Source organism: Rhinopithecus bieti, unplaced genomic scaffold, assembly GCF_001698545.2.
Source record: "Rhinopithecus bieti isolate Rb0 unplaced genomic scaffold, ASM169854v2 scaffold_23405, whole genome shotgun sequence".
Classification (NCBI taxonomy): Eukaryota; Metazoa; Chordata; class Mammalia; order Primates; family Cercopithecidae; genus Rhinopithecus; species Rhinopithecus bieti.
The window spans coordinates 2923815-2947102 of NW_016811519.1; the positions used below are offsets into that span (position 1 = coordinate 2923815).

At 39.0% G+C, this 23288-nt stretch overlaps 1 protein-coding gene across 1 annotated transcript in view; it reads right to left on the reverse strand.

Annotated features, from left to right (window-relative positions):
* CFAP54 (cilia and flagella associated protein 54) overlaps positions 1–23288 on the reverse strand; it is a 374000-nt gene that overhangs the window by 314646 nt on the left and 36066 nt on the right. The window contains 6 exon segments of the mRNA XM_017893969.1: positions 6310–6460; positions 8818–8952; positions 11768–11853; positions 13101–13266; positions 13354–13535; positions 21027–21225. Coding sequence (XP_017749458.1) covers positions 6310–6460; positions 8818–8952; positions 11768–11853; positions 13101–13266; positions 13354–13535; positions 21027–21225 — 919 coding nt within the window.

A 23288-nucleotide genomic window follows, 5' to 3' on the forward strand; every position in this document is an offset into this window, starting at 1 on the left:
TATATATATATATATATATATATATAAAGCTTTCAGAAAATAACAGCATAGAAACCTTATCAATTTGGACAAATATCAGAGAAGACTTGTACTTTATGTTTTATGTGGCAACAAGGTGCTAAGAATAACATTCTTAGAAGTTATAAGAATTTATATATCTAAATGGGGACAACCCCTCATTACATAAATATAGAAGTTTTCAAATGTATAAATGGATTATGCTCCAATATTCATTAGCTCTTCAGAAATGAAACATGTTGACAAAGAATCAATAACTTAAATTTTATTTAGCCCATTTATAATGATATAAAACAATAATCTCCCCCACAGTAACTAGTAAATAAAACAGTAACATTAAGTAAGAAATAGACTTTTTTTTTTTTTTTTTTTTTTTTTTTTTTTTTGAGATGGAGTCTCACTCTGTTGCCCAGGCTAGAGTGCAGTGGTGTGATCTCGGCTCACTGTAACCTCCACCTCCCAGGTTCAGGTGATTCTCCTGCCTCAGCCTCCCGAGCAGCTGGGACTAAAGGCACATGCCACCATGCTTGGCTAAGTTTTGTATTTTTAGTAGAAGCAGGGTTTCACCATGTTGGCCATGCTGGTCTCGAACTCCTGACCTCATGTGATCCACCTGGCTCAGCCTACCAAAGTGCTGGGATTATAGGCATGAGCCACTGCACCTGGCCAGAAATAGACATTTTTAAAAAGTAATCAGTAATGGATAATGTAGAAAAATTCTCTTGGCTGAAGAAAAGCTGGAAACTATATTTTTAAATCTACAAGCTAAGAAGATGGTGAAAATAAATAAATAAACAAATAAATAAATAATAAATAAATACATGGCCAGGATCTTAGGAAGGAAGTATGGAGAAAAAAACAAACTATTTTTCCCTGCTCTCATACCACAACAATCAACACAGATTTCTGTGACCAAATGTGGAGTGGGGGGTCCCCACATACCAAACATGCAACCAATTCTGCAGTGGACACCAGCTGGGTATTTTCCAACCCTGTTCACTTCCAACACTACCTTGCAGATAGAGTCAGATCACACAGATTGAGGACTCAGTCCCATGAGACTGCTGCTTCCCCCACCCTGCTCCCTGCTTCTAATGCTGACCATAAGCCCCAGCTGGTTTTACCTGTGCTTCTGACCAACTGGCTACAAACTAAGGTTCCCATGGTCCCCTCCCTGGGTCTGATTAATTTGCAAGAGTGGCTCACAGAACTCAGGGAAACAGTTATGTTTATCATTTTATCATAAAGGTTATTACAAAGGATACAGATAAAGAGATACATAGCACACGGCATAAAGGAAGGGGCATGGCACTTCCTTGCCCTCTCAGGACCACCAACCCCCAGGAACCTCCAAGTGCTCAGCTATCCAGAAGTTCTCTACACCATGTCCTCATGGACCTTTTATGGAGACTTCATTAGATACGCATAAATTGATGGATGTACAGCTGTGCAGAAAAGTGATTGGACAAAAAGGGTATGATCTAATACCCTTTAGAAACCCATTGCTACGATTTGAATATTTGTCTCCTCCAAACTCATGTTGAAATTTAATCCTCAATGTGGTAGTATCGAGAGATGGATCCCATAAGAGATGACTGGGTCACGAGGGCTCTCCTCACATGAATAGGCTAACTCATTCACAGACTAATGGATTAACAGGTTAATGGATTGATGAGTTATCATGGGAGTGGGACTGGTGACTTTATTTTTTTTTTTTTTTGGAAATATATTAAGTTTATTTTTTTAAAAATACCTTACACTCACTCATATTTTACTTACTGGCCCTGTTTTATGTCATTTCAGAGTTTTGTATCTTTTTTTAATTTATTATACTTTAAGTTTTGGGATACATGTGCAGGATGTGCAGGTTTGTTACATAGGTACACACGTGCCATGGTGGTTTGCTGCACCATCAACCCAATATCTATATTAGGTATTTCTCCTAATGCTATCCTTCCCCTAACCCCCACCCCGACTGGACTGGTGACTTTATAAGAAGAGGAAGAGGTCGGGTGCAGTGGCTCATACCTTTAATCTCAGCACTTTGGGAGGCCGAGGTGGGTGGATTACCTGAGGTCAGGAATTCAAGACCAGCCTGGCCAACATGGTGAAACTCTGTCTCTACTAAAAATACAAAAAAATTTAGCTGGCGTGGTGGCTCATGCCTGTAATCCCAGCTACTCGGAGGCTGAGGCGAGAGAACCACTTGAACCCAGGAGGCAGAGGCTGCAGTGAGCCAAGATCGTGCCACCGCACTCCAGCCTGGGCGAAAGAGTGAGACTCCGTCTCAAAGGAAAAAAAAAAAAAGAAAAGAGATTCCTGAGGTAGCTTCCTCAGCCCCCTATCATTGATGCCCTGCACCACCTCAGACACTGCAGAAAGTCTCCATGAGTAAGAAAGCCCCCACCAGATGCAGCCCCTAGACTTTGCATTTCTCAGCCTCCACAACCGTAAGAAATAAGGTCCTTTTCTTTATAAATTACTCAGTTTCGGGTATTCTGTTATAAGCAACAGAAAATGGACTAAGATATCCAGCAAGGCCTGTCTGTTCAGATTCTTCTTGGCCTCTCTGTGCCACATTCCTTCCTCCTGGGTATGGGGCAGGACCCCTTCTGAAATGAGTCTTATGTCCTACAATCAGGCAAGGTAGGTCAGAGAATTTCTTCATGATCAACTCCAAGACAGAGAGGCAGGAGAAGATTAGAGTATATTTTCAGTTTCTATGGCCATCCTTGGAGAGAAAAAGGAGCAGGTGAAAGGAGGAAAGTAGAAAGTCAGAGAGAGAAAGAGAGAGAGAGTTTGTTTTCTGAGGTCTGCTTCTGAGGCCTAAAGTGCCCCAACATTATAACAAAAGACTCTCTTTCACTTTTATTGCTCCAAAGCTGATCTGAAACTACTTCAGGAACCAAGGACAAAAAGCCACTCTTGAACAAAAGGTATGTATGCTTGTTGTTTTAGTCACTTAGGAAATGAGAACTATGGGAGTCATGAGCCAGGAACTGTGGACAAAAATAATTATTTTTATATATATAGCATACAAAATATATGTGTTCACTGATGGTTTATGTTATTGGGAAGGTTTCCAGTCCACAGTAGGCTATCAGAGTTAAGTTTTGGAGGAGCCAAAACATGGATTTAGGATGGGTGCCCCTAACCCTCATGTTGTTCAACGGTCAACTGCATATATGTATCTCTTAGTGTGTATATATACATATATCTTAGTGTATATATATATCTCTCTCTCTCTTAGTGTGTGTGTGTGTGTGTATATATATATATATATATATATATATATATATCTTAGTATCACAGAGTCACATCTGAATCTTGGAAACGGAGGCCAGAGAGTATAGAACATTCCCACTGGGGCTTATGTCAATTCTGGAGAGAGAAGCTGAGAAACTGAGTGATACCTCTGATAGCCTTGAGAGAAAAGCAACAGGGATTGGTATCCAGGGCCCATCAAGGATGAGAAGCAAAAGAAGTTAGGGTGAACTGAAAATAGATCTTCAAGGAGAAAGCATTTCATCTTCAAAATATCTTAATCCCTCAAACTGGAATAATGGGATCCTAGAGTATTAGTGCCTTCATGCATCTAGTAAAAGCAAGCATAAATCTTCCCTAGAAAAACATCATCCAAAGCCTCAATTATTTCTACAAAATATTTAGAAATAATAATGTCCATTACATACTCAAAAATAATCAGACTAGCCAAACAGGTGATGAAGTAAGTTCTTCATTGAAGACTTCAGTATAATAAATGCAAAAGGAATGACAGAAGTTAGGAGTCCCTCCTGGCTTCTTACCCCCAGTCTCCTAACAGCCCTCTACCAATGGCAGATAAAATCTGTAGAAATACAACTTCATTGTATTTGTTCTGTATGGTCTCCTAGAGGTCCCTCATGGGAATAGGCCCTGAACTCACAACAGCAGCCTTCTCATTAACTTACCATGCGTTACCTGGGGCTTCCTTTCCTCCCCTGTCTCACTTCTCCACTGTGCTTCCCTGGATAAAGTCCCAAACAAACTACTTCACTCAAATCATTATCTCAGAACCTGCTTCTGGGGAACCAACCTAGACCTGAACTCACAGATAAATCTTTATAGCACAGAAAGTGGGATAACTAGGCATGGTGTGCCTCCTGATTCAATGCAAGGGAGTAAATAGCACTACCTATGAAGTACTGTTGCTGAAAAATAAGACAATTGGCAAGAATTCTTCTTAACAAAGTATCACCAGAATCTAAGTAAGCATCCAGATCTAACTACCAGGTGAGAAGCAAGTTAACCAACATCACATGGAAGGAAATAGCCAAATCCAGAATGTGGAAAATCCCACAGGATAATGACTCAGCTTCTTCAAAAGATAAATGTCTTGAAAGGGGAGTAGGAAGGAGAGAAACCATTAGAGATTAGAGAGATTTAAGAGACATGTCAAGAAAATACAATGTGTGGGCCTTGTTTGGATTCTGATTGGAACAAACCAACTTTAAAAGATATTTTTGAATACAGTCAGGGACATGGGAATTATTCCCCATTTTGTAAGATATAATAATAACGGCACTTTGGTTTTATGTTAAAAAAAAATCCTTATCTGTTAGATAAATAGTTGGATACACATACATACACATGGTGGGGTGGTATTTGCTGGAAAAATTACATATCTGTTTTAAATTACTCATAGAGGGGGAAATGTTGCAGAGAGAGATGAAATAAGATTGAAAAAGATGTTGATAATTATTGCTGCTGGATGATCCATAATGGTGATTTATTTTTTCTCTCTATATTTAAAGTTCTGCATAACAAAAGTTTTTAAAAGGAAAAAAAGCATTTTCAGCCAGGACATTTCAGAAATATGACCTGAGGCCAATGAATGTGTTCGATGGCAAGAGACTTTTAACTGATGGTTGTCAAACTTTAATCTATATCAAATTCACCTGGGAAACTAATAAAGACTGAGAAGGTCCAGGCTAGCTGAAATAGAACAGAGCTTGGGCCTTACGGTTTTAACAACCTTTCAGATGATATTGATAACAATCAAAATCTGAGAACCATGGCTCTAAAACTCCATCTGAAAAGCCACACTCAACAGCGGAAGACAGGCAGAGCCAGATTAGTGAATCTCCGAGTAAACAATAATTTTATTATGGAGTCCTCCAGATGTCATACATGCTCTATAAGTGGGGTGAAACAGCAAAGTAAATACCCTCTATGGAGCCCTCCACATTATTCCCCACCCCATTAAATACAGTACAGGGCTGCAACCAGAGGCAGAACAAAGAACAAGGAGGTCAGAGCAGAAGGCCATCCTTTGAGAGAAGACATCTCCTGAATGGAGAAGAGAATGAAGGAGAAGAAAAAGGGTTGAGACAGGAAGAATGGGGGCTGGGGGACTAGGAAATGAAAGCAAAAAGAGGAAGATGATAAGGATAAGAAGAGAGAAAGTGGTGGAGAAACAATAAATGAAGAAAGAATTTTAAGAGGAAGGAATTAGAAGAAAGAAAATAAAAAAGGAGATAGAAAGTAGAATGACACTGATCCATTCAACAAATACTTACTTGATCTCCTACACTGTGTAGATGATGTGGTGAGTGCCAAGAATATGACAGTGTACAAAACAGAATCTTCCTTCAAGCATTCACTCTTATGGGAAATGGAAGGGGAGGAAAACAAAGGAAGATAAAAGAGAGGAGAGGTGGCCAGTTGCGGTGGCTCACATCTGCAATCCCAGACCTTTGGGAGGCCAGGGCAGTTCAGAAGTTTGAAAGCAGTGTGGCCAACATGGTGAAACCCCGTCTCTACTAAAAATACAAAAATTAGCCAGGCATGGTGGCGGGCACCTGTAACCCCAGCTACTCGGGAGGCTGAGGCAGGAGAATCGCTTGAACCTGGGAGGTGGAGCTTGCAGTCAGCTGAGATTGTGCCACTGCACTCCAGCCGGGGTGACAGAGCAAAACTCCGTCTCAAAAAAAAAAAAAAGGAGAGAAAGGGAAAAAAGAAAGAAAGAGAAGGGAGTAAAGGGGAGTAGGTAGTAATTAGGAACAGAGAAAAAGAGAGAAAAGGAATATGAGAAGACAAAAAGGGTTTTGTCCCTCATTGAATCAGAGAGCATGAAACCTTCCTAACATCCACTGGATGAAACTATATTATTATCTATCTCTGATTATAAATCCTCAATGAAGCATAATATTGAAGTGCCTCGTTTCCATTACTAGAAGTTATCCTGTATTTGGTATCATACCTATATATTTGTATTTATGTATGTATACAATTTTTCAGCCAACATTTTACCTAGAGATTGTTTAAATTTTCTTCCTGGCCTTCCTAAAGATTCCAGTATTTCACTTAACCGTAATGTGACTTCTGCCACTACCACAATGTCAATGTCTTCCATTTTATAGCAGTGAATTACTTCATTTATCTGCCACAGAAGATAAATCCACTAAAAAGAGAAAATACACAGCAAAATCAATTAAGAGTATATGAAACTGTACAAACAGTCACATTTTTCAAAACTTATACTTCCTTGAAAAAACCATCTTCTAATCATATGGAAATATTACACAGGTACCCCTCCTTATTAATGTCTTAATTATAAATAAAACTCAGTAATCCTTTTAAAATGATATTTAGTAATCAATCTGTTTATATAAATTCATAAAGTAGATTCATTTAAGTTTAGAGTCTGCACATCTATAGCCATTATGGGAAATTTATGATCTGTTATTTGTACCTATCAGTGAATAGTATCTGTATCCTCAAAAGTTCTCACTGTCCATTCAAAGCAGCTATTATGATTACTATCAACATCCTCCTTATGAGTGAGGGGGAAGTAGGTGTTTCAGGCTCCACATCAGGCGCCTTAGATTGTCTTTCATGGCCAGGTACGGTGGCTCACGCCTGTAATCCCAACACTTTGAGAGGCTGAGGCGGGTGGATCACTTGAGGTCAAGGAATTCGAGATAAGCCTGGCCAATATGGTGAAACCCCGTCTCTATTAAAAATACAAAAAGTAGCCAGGGTGGTGGCGCATACCTGTAATCCCAGCTACTCTGAAGGCTGAGGCAGGAGAATCGCTTGAACCCAAGAGGTGGAGATTGCAGTGGGCGAGGATCGTGCCTCTGCACTCCAGCCTGGGCAAAACAGCGAGTCTCTGTCTCGAAAAAAAAAAAAAAAGAGAGAGAGAGAAAGAAATTGTCTTTCATGCCTGTATCCCCAAAGCTTAGCACATAAAACCAACTATCACATTTTGGGACCTGAGATGATAAAACGGTATTTATGTACTCACATTATTACTTAACAGAGTACATGACAAAAATCACACCTATGCATACTAATGTAGCTAATCTTATGCAGCTTCCAAATTACCAAAGCTACGATATTTATAATTACTAAAATTTTTTCTCCTAAGTTTCCAGGTTATAATATTCAAATGCTTACCCTTCTCCCTCCTATAAAGTAGCTCTTTTAAATGGTCTAAATATATTATTACAGGGGGGAGAAAACCTGACACTCTTACTTCTCTGTATTCTCTATTATTAATCTTCTTTTTGAATTTAACCAAGCTTATATGACCTCAGATACACTATATTTATTTTTTATTTTTATTTATTTATTTTTTTGAGATGGAGTTTCACTCTGTTGTCCAGGCTGGAATGCAATGGGGCCATCTTGGCTCACTGCAACCTCCGCCTCCTGGGTTCAAGCAATCCTCCTGCCTCAGCCTCCTGAGTAGCTGGGAATGCAGGCACACACCAACATGTCTGGATAATTTTTGTATTTTTAGTAGAAACAGGGTTTCACCATGTTGACCAGGCTGGTCTCGAACTCCTGACCTCAGGTGATCCACCTGCCTCGGCCTCCCAAAGTTCTGGGATTACAGGTGTGAGCCCCTGTGCCCGGCCCATACTATATTTATTCTTCACTTAAAAGCTTGAGGCCAGGCACAGGGCCTCACACTTGTAATCCCAGCACTTTGGGAGACCAAAGCAGGTAGATCACAAGGTCAGGAGTTCAAGACCAGCCTGGCCAAGATGGTGAAACCCTATCTCTACTAAAAATACAAAAATTAGCCGGCCATGGTGGTGGATGCCCGTAATCTCAGCTACTCCAGAGGCTAAGGCAGGAGAATTGCTTGAACCCGGGAGGCAGAGGTTGCAGTTAGCCAAAATTGTGCCACTGCACTCTCCAGCCTGGGTGACAGGGTAAGACGCCATCTAAAAAAAAAAAAAAAAAAAAAAGCCTGAAAAGACCAAGCGTGGTGGCTCATGCCTATAATAATCCAAACACTTTAGGAGGCTGAGATGAGCAGATTGCTTGAACCTGGGACTTTGTGACCAGCCTGGGCAACATGGTAAAACCCCATCTCTACAAAAAAAAAAAAAAAAAAAAAATTGCTGGGCATGGTGGTATATGCCTGTAGCCCCAGCCACTAGGGAGGCTGAGCTGGGGAGGATCACTTGAGCCCAGGAGGCAGAGGTCGCAGTGAGCTGAGATCACGCCACTGTACTACTCCAGCCTCCAGGACAGAGCAAGACTCTGCCAAAAAAAAAAAAAAAAAAAGACCTGAAACACCTCTTCACACCTCACAACAAACAAAATTAGAACAGGAGTGCAGGGAACACACATTAAAATAAAGGGTCACTCAGCACTAGAAAGAATATCTTCTTTATATATGTATATATGCAAATGAAAGTCATTAACCAGGTGAAAAATAGGAAAAAATTAGATTTGAAATGTGTATGGCAACTTGAATTAGTAATAGCAAAAAACATGTGAAAGGAAATGCAAAAGGAATACTTTGTTAGTACTGATTTTCTGGGTGAATTTTGCATAGTCATTTCTGGATATATTGAGCCGCTGAATTCCTAATTTGCATTTCTGCCATAGGAACATTATCGTGTCCACAACAATTTCTTTATCAGGTTGAACATCCTAAAAACAAAAGTGAGAAGGTAAATGAGTAGGAATAATAAAATATATGTATATAACATTTACTGTCTGCCGAGCAACACTCTAAGAGCTTTACAAATACTAACACATTGAATCTTCATAATGACCCTGGGAGAGGAGTCCTAGTATGATCCTCCCCATTTTACAGAGGAGCAAACTGAAACACAAGGAGATTAAGTGATTTTCCCCAACAAGAAATGACTAAAGAGTGGCAGATGGGAGGGATTCAAACCTAAGTTGTCTAGCTCCGGAGTCCTCACTCTCTTTTTTTTTGAAACAGGGCCTCACTCTGTTGCTCAGGCTGGAGCGCAGTGGCATGATCTTGGCTTGCAATCTCAGCTCACTGTAACCTCCACATCCCAGCAGGTTCAAGCGATTCTCGTGCCTCAGCTTCCCAAGTAGCTAGGAATACAGGTGTGCACCACCACACCCAGCTCATTTTTGTATTTTTACTAGATACAGGGTTTCACCATGTTGGCCAGGCTGGTCTCAAACTCCTGGCCTCAAGTGATCCACCTGCCTTGCCCACCCAAAGTGCTGGGATTACAGTGTGAGCCACCGTGTCCCACCTAGATCCCTCACTCTTAATGAACGCTCTATGCTCTTCTGCCTCTCTAAATAGAAAAGTCCCAAACACTTTTAGGCAAGTTTGCAAACCAATTACTCCCATCCGACTGTGAAATTTACATATACTTTTCTCTTTTTAAAATTATTGCATTAAAATAATAAGGAATTGGATGGGCGTGGTGACTCAGACCTGTAATCCCAGCACTTTGGGAGGCCAAGGCAGGTGGATCACATGAGGTCAGGAGTTCAAGACCAGCTGGGCAAACATGGCGAACCCCCATCTCTACTAAAAATATAAAAAGTAGCTGGGCATGGTGTCGTGTACCTGTAGTTCCAGCTACTTGGGAGGCTGAGGCACGAGAATCACTTGAACCCGGGAGGCAGAGGTTGTGGTGAGCCAAAATTGTACCGCTGTACTCCAGCTTGGGCGACAGAGCAAGACTGTCTCAAAAATAATAATAATAATAAGGAATTGGAGCAGGGGTAGATGAACTAGTAACTAGAGAAGCAATGGGGAATTGGGAAAGTGTAGAGACAAGAAGGAAAGGGAAAAGCTGAATAGAACCTCACACTGAGTGTCAATTGATGAGCCAGAATGAATATGTCTTCTCTCATCCAAGCTACTTGCCTCTTTGCAAAAGAAAATTGTTACTCATTATAGTTAAACTAGAAAAATAATAAGTTTATGATTAAAACATACCAAACCTGGAGCTCTCTGAGGCCGCTCTAAGACCTAATTTGCATATGTAGCACCTTCCTACAATGTTTGGGAACACGACAGATATCAATAAATGTTTATTGAATTGAATTAAATTGAATTGAATTGAATTGAACTAAGATTCAATTTAACTAAGGTCATTTTAACAAAACAGATAAATGAAGGCCAGGCACAGTGGCTCACACACCTGTAATCCCAGCATGTTGGGAGGCTGAGGTGGGCAGATCACCTGAGGTCAGGATTTTGAGACCAGCCTGTCCAACATGGTGAAACTTCATCTCTACTAAAACCACAAAAACTAGCCGGGCAAGGTGGCGCATGCCTATAATCCCAGCTACTCGGAAGGCTGAGACAGGAGAATCGCTTGAAACTGGGAGGCAGAGGTTGGAGTGAGCTGAGATCACACCACTGCACTCCAGCATGGGTGACAGAGTAAGACTTTGTCTCAAAAGAAAAGGAAAAGGAAAAGAGAAAGAAAACGGATAAAGGAAAGTTCCCTACCTTTTAAGCCTTGATCTCTATTTTATGGTTAGCTCTCCCACTGTAATAATGTATTTACTGCCAAATGCCTTTCTTTCAAAAATTAAATATCTGTCACAGGTTATAACTTATCCTGACAAACCCAGAAGAAATGAAAAATATTATAAAGCAGAACTTCTCAAGTCCCTTACTGTGCTTCACTTACCTGGGCAAAAGTTAATACGGTGCTCTATAATTATGGTTTACATACTTTTCAAAAATGACAATATAACCAAATTTTCAAATGAAATTTCATCAGAATCCCAGTGTTATATACAAAAGTAACAAAACAGATTAGTTGTTTTACTTAAACAGATTAGTTGTTTTACTACTACTTAAAGTTGGGCTTCTCCATTATCCTCAGCAAACTAACACAGGAACAGAAAACCAAATACCACACGTTCTCACTTACAAGTAGGAGGTACAGCAAACCACCATAGCACACGTTTACCTATGTAAAAAACCTGCATGTCCTGCACATGTACCCCAGAACTTAAAATAAAAATTAAAAACAAATAAATTAATTTAAAAAACAAACAGAGTTAGGCTTCTGAGGATCCCTGAAATTTGTTTAATAACCATTGCTATATTATAGTAGTTTTACCTGAACATTTGTACCCTCATATAGGTCATTTTTTAAATACTGGCCATTGTGTGGAAAGTGGCTTCCAATAATAACAAGGCTTTGTACTCATGGACTGAAAGCAGTATTTCATTAAACATATTAACTCTTCTTAAAAACCACTGCCTCCTTTCCTTCATTATTAGAAACATAGCCTGAGAATTTCCCAAAAAGGAACAGACACTCAACAACAATAATAAAAAGAAACTTAAAACTACAAGTCAGAATCTAACTTAATCCTATATTCTAATGATTAAACAAAATAAAATTTTAGCAAGGTGTAATTGCTGTGATATTTTAAATCTGGCCTTAAGTTAGGCACAAAAACCTACTTCCACACTAATAAAAATTATTTAAAATAGCTATTTCACCTGGGGAGTAGTGCAGACACAGAAATACAAGGTTGCTGCCAAATGGAAAATATCCTCTGAATATCCACAGGTCTTCAAACAAGTATCTAAATTCATAAAGTAGAGGAAAATGAAATAAAAAATCACTTCCAAAATTTCAAATAGAAAAGGCACAGAAACACAAATATGCTACAAAAATGACACAAATGATAGGCAGGCAAATATCATGTTAATAAGACAAATTAAATCCTTCTATATGAAAACTAATCTTGACTGGGAGCAGTGGCTTATGCCTGTAATCCCAGCACTTTGGGAGGCTGAGGAAGACGGATCACTTGAGGTCAGGAGTTTGAGACCAGCCTGGCTGACATGGTGAAACCCTGTCTCTACTGAAAATACAAAAATTAGCTGGGCATGGTGGCAAGCCACTGTAATCCCAGCTACTCAGGAGGCTGAGGCAGGAGAACCCAGGAGGCAGAAGTTACAGTGAGCCAATATCGTGCCACTGCACTTCAGCCTGGGCAACAGAGTGAGACTCTGTCTCAAAAAAAAAAAAAAAAAAAAAAACAGAAAAGAAAACTAATCTTAGTGGCTCTAATCCAATAAAAATAGACCATTATTATCATAAATCCAACATTTGTATGCTATGTCCAAAAAGAAACTGAAGAGGCTTATAATATTAAAATGCATACAAAATAAGGTAGTTGAAAGAAAAATAATAAAAACATTGATTCAGAAATCACTAGAAGGCATATATATCATTACTTGGTACAAATTACTTACTGCAACTGATAAGCCATACAATGCTTTAAGAACATGACAAAACATTAAAAACCTGGAATTAAATAGTTCTCTTTGGTGTAAAAAGTAGACACTGCAGATTTTCAATTACACACAAAATAACTTCTAGGATTTGAAAAGTCCTAGAATGGCAAACACTGCAGGCTGGAAAGAGACAGGAGATTACCAAACCTTCCCTTCCTAACATGAACTGATGACTTTGTCCTCTGATTCATTGCCTTACGGGCCTCCCTCTTATCCAACTAAGCCAGAAGGTAAACAGAACCTCATTCCCCTACTCAAAACTGTCACTCAGAATATAATCTAGCATCCTTACGAAACCCAGGAACCACATCATCTAGCACCCAGCTACTTCTCTAGCCTTGTCACCTACCACACTCGGTCACACATGCCCCCATGCCATTCCTGCAATCACCAAACACACTCTTGTCTCAGGGCCTTTGTATCTCTTGCTCCCTCCGCCTTCAATGGTCTTTCTCTCACCACATCTATAAAAGAGCATATTTCGTCAAACTAAATTTTTGTTGGATAAAATAAATTCATGGATACTCACCATGAACAGCAATTTTTTTTAAATAAATTTGAACCGACTGTCCTTCTTTATAGTTTTCCAAAGGAAAGATCAAACCTTTGTTTCTCTTTACATTAATTAGTGGTTCCATTGCAATTAGAAGAGTTAAATCCTTCTCTGCTTTCTTTGACTCTGGATCATCCTGCCTCTTGGAGAAGTATATCCCACACGTTAATTAGTAATTGGATGTCATTTTAACAAAACAAAACCAGGAGGATGATTTTGCATATATTACCTGGAGAAAATAAATAATATGTGCAGCAGAAGATTCAAATAAACTCCACTCCTCATAGGTAAAAGCTAATTTTACAAATTTTACAGCAGCATCCACAGAAATAACATTTTTTCTTTCTATCATAAGTTCCAGAAGAGATGTTTTTGGAAAATCAAGCATTCCATCTGCACCAATATTTGACACTAGGAAAGGAAGAAGAGAGTTTTGAATATCATTCATGCAAATAAATATTTATTATTCACTATACTTCCAGGCACCAGGAAAACACAATCCCTGCTTTCATAGGATTTACGTTCTAGTGGGGGAAACAAGAAATCTACAGGGTAGTGCTTTGAGGACAAATAGGAAGGGCATCCAACAGATCTGGAGAAGGAGGGCAGTTAGGAAAGGATACTCAGGGGAAAAGGAATGGAATCTCAAACACAGAATGAGCAAGAGTTCCTAGATACAGACTGGAAACTTGGGAAAGATATCTAAAATGGGGACAGAGCTTTTAGAGTCATCATTACATATCCGCAGTAAATAGTAGATTCAGCCACGGATCACGTTGCCTTGCACAGAATAATAAGAAACGCCAACATTTAAGAGAAGAGCAGAGGGAATAAAGGCTGCAAATGTGAGTGTTTAGAGAGAAAGGGGTATTCAACAGTAACACATACATACAGAAAGTAAAGAAGAAAAGGACTAGCCAGGCTTATTGGCATGCACCTATAGTCTCTGTTACGCAGAAGGCTGAAGCAGGAGGATAACTTCAGCTCAGGAGTTCGAGTCCAGCCTGAGAAATACAGCAAGACCCTGCCTCTTAAAAAAAAAGAAAAAAGAAAAGAAAAGTAACTAAAGTGACCCCTGGATTGAGCAATGTCCATGACATTCTTAGTAGAATGCTAGGGTCTGCCTAATGTATAAGTAGAAAGAAAATACTTAGGAACAATGAAAACAGACAATTCCTTCAATAAATCTGGCTGTGCCAAGAAGAAGACGTATAGGGAGGAAGTTGACAGAAAACACAGAAGCCCAGGCACAGTGGCTTATGTCTGTAATCCCAGCACTTTGGGAGGCCAAGGCAGGTGGATCCCTTGAGCCAGGAGTTTGAGACCAGCCCGGGCAACATGGAGTAACCCCGACTCTACGAAAAATACAAAAATTAGCCAGGTATGGTGGCATATGCCTGTATTCACAGCTACTCAGGAGGTTGAGGTGGGAGGATCGCTAGAGCCCAGGAGGTCCAGACTACAGTGAGCCATGATCGCACCATCGCACTCCAGTCTGGGTGACAGAGTGAGACCCTGTCTCAAAAAAAAAAAAAAAAAAAACGACGACACAGTATAATGGGACCACTTGGACACTTAGAGGGATTAGTCTTAAAGACACAAAGAGAAACATCCCCTCCATCTAAATCAGAGATGGTGGAAAAGGATCTATATTCATGAGGGTAAATTTGGGGGTTTGAGTGAAGAAAGTCAAGGAAATTCTTATCTAAAACTTGTATTTTCTTGGGAAGAGAAGAGCCCAAACTGTGGCACCAGAGGTTCCCTGCATTCAGATGGGCATTTGCACACACATGTGCACCCGCATGTGCACACGCACACACTAAACTCACCTAAAGGCATAGGAGCTAACTCAAGGCTCTTCTCCCTCCTCTCAGGTGGACACTGAAGCCAAGTCAGCTAACTGTTCCAAGAAGGAAAGCTCATGGGAAAAAAAATTAAAAGCAAAAACACCTTGAAAGAAAAACCACAAATGAAGCATCCTTTACCACAAGAAGCAGGAAAATGGAACAGCACAAACAAGAACTTAAGTGAAACTGTTCTCTCAGAAAAATAAAAGAGGATATTAGAAACATGAGGCAAAAACAACTCCTGTGAAAAAGAACCAAGTGGATTCAAGGTATAAAGTATATCATCGTTGATGGTTGGGCGCAATGGCGCACGCCTGTAATCCCAGCACTTTGGGAGGCCAAGGCAGCCAGATGACCTGAGGTCAGGAGTTTGAGACCAGCCTGGCCAACACGGTGGAACCCCATCTCTACTCAAAACACAAAAAATTGGCCTGGCGTGGTGGTGCATACCTGTAGTCCCAACTACTCGGTAGGCTGAGGCAGGAGAATCGCTTGAACCTGGGAGGCGGAGCCTGCAATGAGCTGAGATTGTGCCACTGCACTCCAACCCAGGCAACAGAGCGAAGACTCTGTCTCAAACAAACAACAAAAATAACAAAAAAGTATATCATTGTTGAAACAAATAATTAAATAGGTAAACAGAAGAGTAGAACAGAGAGAATCAAAGATCAAATTCGTGACCTGAAAAATCAGATAGCGAAAGCTTCCCAGAAGGCAACAGAATAAAGACATGAAAAGAATAAAATAAATAAGACATGGAGGATGAACATCTATCCTGTTAACATCTGTCTAATGGCATTTTCAACGACTTGAAGGATTTTTTTAAATAATGAATATAAGGAACGAAATTTAAAAGTAACATGAAAAAATGAAAGAAAGATATAAGACCTCAAAGTATCTGCTGCATTACTAAACCCACCCTTAGATCCAGTAGAATAAAATGTAAGAATGTCATAAGAGAAAATTGTAAAAGATACATCTATAAAACAAGAAAATTTAAACTGACATTAGACTTCTCAACAGAAACACTATATATACAAGACTATTAAGAAATAGCATCAAAATCTTAAAGAAACTTGTAAATAAACTATTATATCCATCCAAACTACTTCAAAATTCTTAGAGTTTGTATTTGAGCAAAAAGAAGTGAATTTAGAAAGAAGCAATGAAAAATGGGAAGTAATGATGAGGAGAAAAAAAATCTTAATAAAGGTATTTTCTGTCTTAAAAGCAATGACCAGGACTTGTATTCAGAACAGAAAAAGAGCTCTCATAACTCAAGAGAAATAACTAACAATGCAATGAGAAAGTAAACAAAAGACACTAGAGAAAAAGAGAGTATGTAGATGGCAAATAAACACATGAAAAACTGTTTAACATCTTTAGCCATTAGGGAAATGCAAATTAAAGTCACAGTGGGATATTACTACACACCTATCAGAATGGCTAAAATAAAAAACTGATGACACATCAAATTCTGTCAAGGATTTTCTGAAACTGGATCATTCACACATTGCTGGTGGAAATATAGCAGAGTCATCCTGGAGAATAGTATGAGAGTTTCTCACAAAACTAAATACTAACTTATCATGTATCTGAACCACCAATTGCACTGTTGAACGTTTTATTCCAGAGAAATGAAAACTTACCTTCACACAAAAACTTGTACTCAACTGTTCATAGCAGCTTTATTTCTAATAGCCAAAAACTGGAAATAATTCAAAAGTCCTTCAAAGGGTAAGTGGTTAAACAAACTGTGGTGTATCCATATCATAAAATAATACTCAGCAGTAACAAGTGAACCTTTTTTTTTTTTCTTTTTGAGACAGAGTCTTGTTTTGTCACCCAGGCTGGAGTGCAGTCGTGGTGATATGATCTCCAGTCACTGCAACCTGCGACTCCTGGGTTCAAATGATTCTCTTTCCTCAGCCTCCCAAGTAGCTGGGACTACAGGCACAGGCCATGACGCCTGGCTAATTTTTGTATTTTTAGTAGAGACAGAGTTTCACCATGTTAGCCAGGCTGGTCTCGAACTCCTGGGCTCAAGGGATCAGCCCATCTTGGCCTCCCAAAGGGCTAAGGTTACAGGCATGAGCCACTGTGCCCGTCCAAGTGAACTATTAATATACACAACCTGGATACATCTCAAGAGAATTATGCTGAGTGAAAAAACAGACAACACACATACGGCCACCTAATTTATGACTAAGGGATACTGCAGCCAATGAAAGGAAGTTATCTTCAATAAATGGTGCTCTGTCAACTGAATATACATATAGTAGTACATAAATCTTGATCTCTACTTTGTATCAACAAAAAAGATCTAATTTCTAATTAAAGACTTCATGTGAGGGGTAAAACAATAAAACTTATGGAAGAAAACATATGAGAATATATTTACATTGGGGTAGCTGAGACTTCTTAACCACAACACACAAAGGATCAACTATATAGGATATATTGATAAATTGGACTACATTAAAATTAAGAATTTCTGTTCCCCAATGGATATCATTAAGAGAATGAAAAGACAAGCCGCCAAGTAAGAAATGATATTTACAATACATGTATTCAATAAAGGACATATCCAGAATATATAAAGAATTCCTGCAAATCGACAGAAAAAAGGACAAAAGGTTAAAATAGGCACCTCACAAAATAGGATATCCAATAGTGAAAAAAGTGTATGAAAAGATGTCTAACTTTATCAGTCATCAGAGAAATTTAAGTCTATACTGCAACACCACTGAATTCACACCAAAATGGACAAAATGAGAAAGACAGAAAATACTGTCAGAGAGATTTTGGAGTAATGGAACCCTCATAAAATGTTAATGGGTGTGCAAACTAAAAAAACCACTTTGTAAAACAGTATCTGATGAAGCAAAATAGGAATATCCCATGCTCTTGCAATTCCACACTAACAGAAATGCATAGCAGATGTTTAACATATTTCTCTGAGTAATTTATAAAATAAAAAGATGAAAACTATCCACAGGGATAGAGAAGATCTAACCACATGATTTACTAGCTTAACTTAATCAACATATATATAAAGCAATGCACCCAACAACAACAAAAAAATATATAGTCTTTCAAGTACACACAGACTATCTACCATAGCTGGCCATTTGCCAGGCCATCAAGCCTATCTTAACAAATGTTCACAGTTCCAAATAATACATAATATGCTCTCTGACCATAGTATAATTAACATAGAAATCAGTAACCAAAAGATAGTTAGAAAATCTCCCATATTTTGATTCAGAACCCATATATCAAAGAATAAATCACATTGCATATTAAAAATATTCTTGGCCGGGCGCGGTGGCTCAAGCCTGTAATCCCAGCACTTTGGGAGGCCGAGATGGGCGGATCACGAGGTCAGGAGATCGAGACCATCCTGGCTAACACGGTGAAACCCCGTCTCTACTAAAATACAAAACTAGCCGGGCGAGGTGGCGGGCGCCTGTAGTCCCAGCTACTCGGGAGGCTGAGGCAGGAGAATGGCGTAAACCCGGGAGGCGGAGCTTGCAGTGAGCTGAGATCAGGCCACTGCACTCCAGCCCGGGAGACAGAGCGAGACTCCACCTCAAAAAAAAAAAAAAAAAAAAAAAAAAATTCTTAACCAAATAGTAATAAAGATATATCAGAACTTCAGATACATAGCTAAAGCTGAATTTAGAATAAATGTCTTAATATGCATTTAATGCAAATAATAACAAATCCTAAAAATCAATGATCTAAGCTTCCAAGTCAGTAAGTTTCTTAAATCAGTAAAGCAAACCCAAGAAAGTACAATAAAGGAAGTAATGAAGAGCAAAAATCAATAATATGGAAAATGGATATACAATAGGGAAGATCAACAAGGTCAAATATTGTTTCTTTGCAAAGACTAATGAAATTGGTGAACCCTTGGTAATAAGAGAGAAGGCAAACTGATCGATGTTACAGTGAAAAAAAGGACATCATACAGATTCTACAGACATTAAAAAGATTATGATGAGATACTGGAAATCCTTAATGAAAATTTTAAGGCTGGACGCAGTGGCTCCCACCTGTAATCCCAGCACTTTGGGAGGCCAAGGCAGTTGGATCACCTGAGGTCAGAAGTTTGAGACCAGCCTAGCCAACATGGTGAAACTCCATCTCTACTGAAAACACAAAATTAGCCAAGCATGGTGGTGGCACATGCCTGCAGTCCCAGCTACTTGGGAGGCTGAGGCAGGAGAATCACTTGAACTGGGGAGGTGGAGGTTGCAGGGTGCAGAGATCATGCCATTATACTCTAGCCTGGGCAACAAGAGCAAAACTCTGTCTCAAAAAATTAATTAATTAATTAATTAATTAATTTAAATATTAGATAAAACAGAAAATTTTCAAGGAAAATACATTTACTAAAGAGATAGTTTTTTTTTAAAAGAATGAAAAGAAAATCTGAAAAATTTTATATCTATGGAGGAAATTGAATTCATTGTTTAAAATATTCCCACACAAAAAATTCCAGGTACAGATGGGCTGCACCAGAAAATTCAACCAAACATGTAGGAAGAAATAACACCAATATAACACAAAACATTTACAGATAATGGAGAAAGAGGGCATACTTCTCAACTCATTTTATGAGGCTAATATGACCTTGTGAGCAAAATCTAAAAAGAACATTACAAGAAAGAAAAGTCTGTCCCATCAACAGAGAAGCTGAAATATTAAACATTACCAAACAAATCAAGCAATGTATCAAAAGGCTAATCCTTACCTCCAAATTAGGTTTATTCCAAAAACATAGGATGGTTAAAAATTAGATAAACAATCCATATAATCAACCACATTAATACAAAGAAATGAGAAAGCCATCTGATCAACTCAGTAAATCTCAATAAATTCAGAGAGTGGCCGGGCGCGGTGGCTCAAGCCTGTAATCCCAGCACTTTGGGAGGCTGAGACGGGCGGATCATGAGGTCAGGAGATCGAGAACATCCTGGCTAACACGGCAAAACCTTGTCTCTACTAAAAAAATACAAAAAACTAGCCGGGCAAGGTGGCGGGCGCCTGTAGTCCCAGCTACTCGGGAGGCTGAGGCAGGAGAATCACTTGAACCCAGGAGGCGGAGGTTGTGGTCTTGACAGTTGAGCTGAGATCGGCACTGCACTCAGCCTAAACAGGGACTCCATCTTCAAAAAATAAGTAAATATAATAATAAATAATAATAAATAAATAAATTCAGAGAAAGCTTTTGTAAAATTAAACTATTCAAGATTAAAAAAAAAAAAAACACTTAGCAAACCAGGAATAAAAGAAATGTCTGTGATCTGCAAAAGGGTATCTATAAGAATTATTCAGTAGATATCTCAAATAATGGCAAAATGTTGAAAGCTTTCCAACTGAGGAAAAAAATGAGACAAGCGAGTCTGCTATCACCACTTCTTTCCATGTGTTATTGGAAATCCTATACAGTGCAATCATCAAGAAATGCAAGAAAAGAGAAATTAAAAGATTAAGGATTGGACAGAAATAAGCCATTCATAGATGATTGTATATACAAAAAAAGTCCCTCCAAAATCTACTAATACATTATTTGAAACATCAATTGACCTTAGCAAGGTTGCTGAATTCAAGATCAATATAAATTGTATCAGCTGGGCACAGTGGCTCACACCTGTAATTCCAGCACTTTAGGAGGCTGAGATGGGTGGATTGCTTGTGCCCAGGAGTTCAAGACCAGACTGGGAAACATGGTGAGACCCCATCTCTACAAAAAATACAAAAATTAGCCAGGTATGGTGGCAAATACCTGTAGTCCCAGCTACTTGGGAGGCTAAGAAGGGAGGATCGCTTGAGCCAGGAAGTTGAGGCTGCAGTGAGCCATGATCATACCACTGCACTCCAGCATGGGTGACAAAGAGAGACTTTATCTCAAAAACAACCAACCAATCAAACCAAAATAAAATAATATAAATTTTATCAGTTTCCTATGTATGGACTACCATGCTAAAATTTTTGTTACTCATGTCTATCATTCTATCATAAAACAGTATCTTAACATCTTATTTACTTATCAAAAGTTCTCTTCCTGCCATAAACAATTCTGAAACAACATCATGAATCTCCACTTCGTCTGTAACAATGGGTCCAGTTTGCAGTATTCGCCTGTTTGAATCAGAAAGAGCTTCCAAGACAGCCAGAAACCGGGATGCAGTGCTATCAAACATCTCATCCAATAGCCGCTCTGTGACAGTACGTGGCCATGATAACTGAAATTGAGAAAAAAAAGTTCAGTCCATTTGTTAAAGCTATTATATTGTGGGCACAGTGGCTCATGCCTATAATCCCAACACTTTTGGAGGCCAAGGCAGGAGGACTGCTTGACCCAAGGAGTTCGAGACCACCTGGGCAACACAGTGAGACCTCCATTTCAACAAAAATTTAAAAATTGGCCAGGCATGTTGGAATGTGCTTGTAGTCCTAGCTGCTTGGGAGGCTGAGGTGGGAGGATCACCTGAGCCCAGGGAGGCAGAGGCTGCAGTGAGCTAAGGTCATGCAACTGCACTCCAGCCTGGGTGACAGAGTGAGACCCTCAGGCAAAAAAAAGAAAAAAACCTGTTATAAGGCAAAGAAAAGTAAGGCATGCTTAATCAATGCTAAAACAGAGAGCAGTTGGTCTAACAACAAGCAGGTAACAAAAGATACCTGCTTTTGTGTTCTCATTTTTTGAGATGTCACTCCAGATTTCATCAGAGGTATCATGCTGCCATTACATCAAAGACTTTGTTGTTTCTTCATATGCTTGTGTTTCCAAGGCAGCATTAAAAGGTTGTTTATTATGGTTTGCTTATTAAGCGAGCATAAATCTTCATATGCTTTATAGTATCTTCATTATAGCCTTAGGAACTGATATTCAAATTTTGGTTACCTAAGAATCACTCAGGGGTGCTTTGTAGATTCAAGACCAAATTTCCAGAGATTTTGTGTGTCTGGACACTTTTAATAAGCACCGCAGGATATTCTCATGCAGAAGGTCCTCAAGCCAAAAGTTGAAGCAATATTTAGCAGTATAAATAACAAGGTTTGTGGTAATTAACTCTAAGAAAGAATTGATCAGCTTTATGCTAACAGGCTAGTGACTGTTTAGAACCTGTGTGGGTTCCCAGTCATTATGCTTTGTACTGGCCCCAAATGACTGCACTTCCTGCACATGCTTCCTGCCACACTTCATTCTTCTCTCCAACAAATGACCTGTTCTCTGCATTTAGTTTGCCAGCAAATAAGAACTGTAGTTCTAGTTGACTTTTCTAGAAGCCTTATCCAGCTGGAAGATATCCTCATAATTCCCTTGCTTTTATTTCTCTTATTAAGGCAAAGTCAGAAAGACAGAAAAACAAAAGCAGGGATAAAGTTGGCTTGAACTACTTTCCTGCAAACACTAGCTTCCCTACTCATAAGCTTCTGTACCTTTTCAATCCATAGGCCAACTGGTGTGTTAAAAGCTTCAACAAGAGGCCAGGCGCAGTGGCTCATGCCTGTAATCCCAGCACTTTGGGAGGCCGAGGTGGGTGGATCACGAAGTCAGGAGTTCGAGACCAGCCTGGCCAATATAGCGAAACCCTGTCTCTACTAAAAATACAAAAATTAGCCAGGCATGGTGGTGTGCGCCTGTAGTCCCAGCTATTTGGGAGGCTGAAGCAGAAGAATTGCTTGACACAGGAGGCGGAGGTTAACGTGAGCCAAGATCATGCCACCGCACTCCAGCCTAGGTGACACAGTGAGACTCCATCTCAAAAAAACTTCAAAAAAATTTGAACTTCATGCCCTGCCTTCTCTTTTCTTATAGAGGTAAGAGTTTTCCTAAGATTTTATTTAGGTTAAAACAGAGCTTTTAAAAATACATACTGAAACAGCATAATCAACTTTATGAATAATTAGAAGTATTCAAAATGAAATAGTAAAACCCAAGTGAATAAGACAATGAAATTACTTATAAAATATCATAGAAAAACTAGCAAAAAGAATGGAATATTTATCAGAGCTGTAAATAAAATATTAAGTAAAAGATTTTGAAATATAAATATTTAAAAGATCTATAAAAAAAGAATTAAAGCTGAAGCGATAAGGAAAACAATGGATTGTCAAGTATAAAAAGCAAAATAATAATGTCTATAAAAATAATGAGCTCATTCAAGTATATTTTGAAAATTGAAATCCCTAGTAGATAAATGGTCAAAGACTAAAAAATAATTCACACAATGAAAGAAAAGCTGGCTCAAAAAAACAAAGTTAAAATGGCAAGCCATCTTATGAAAACTGAATTAGCAAAAAA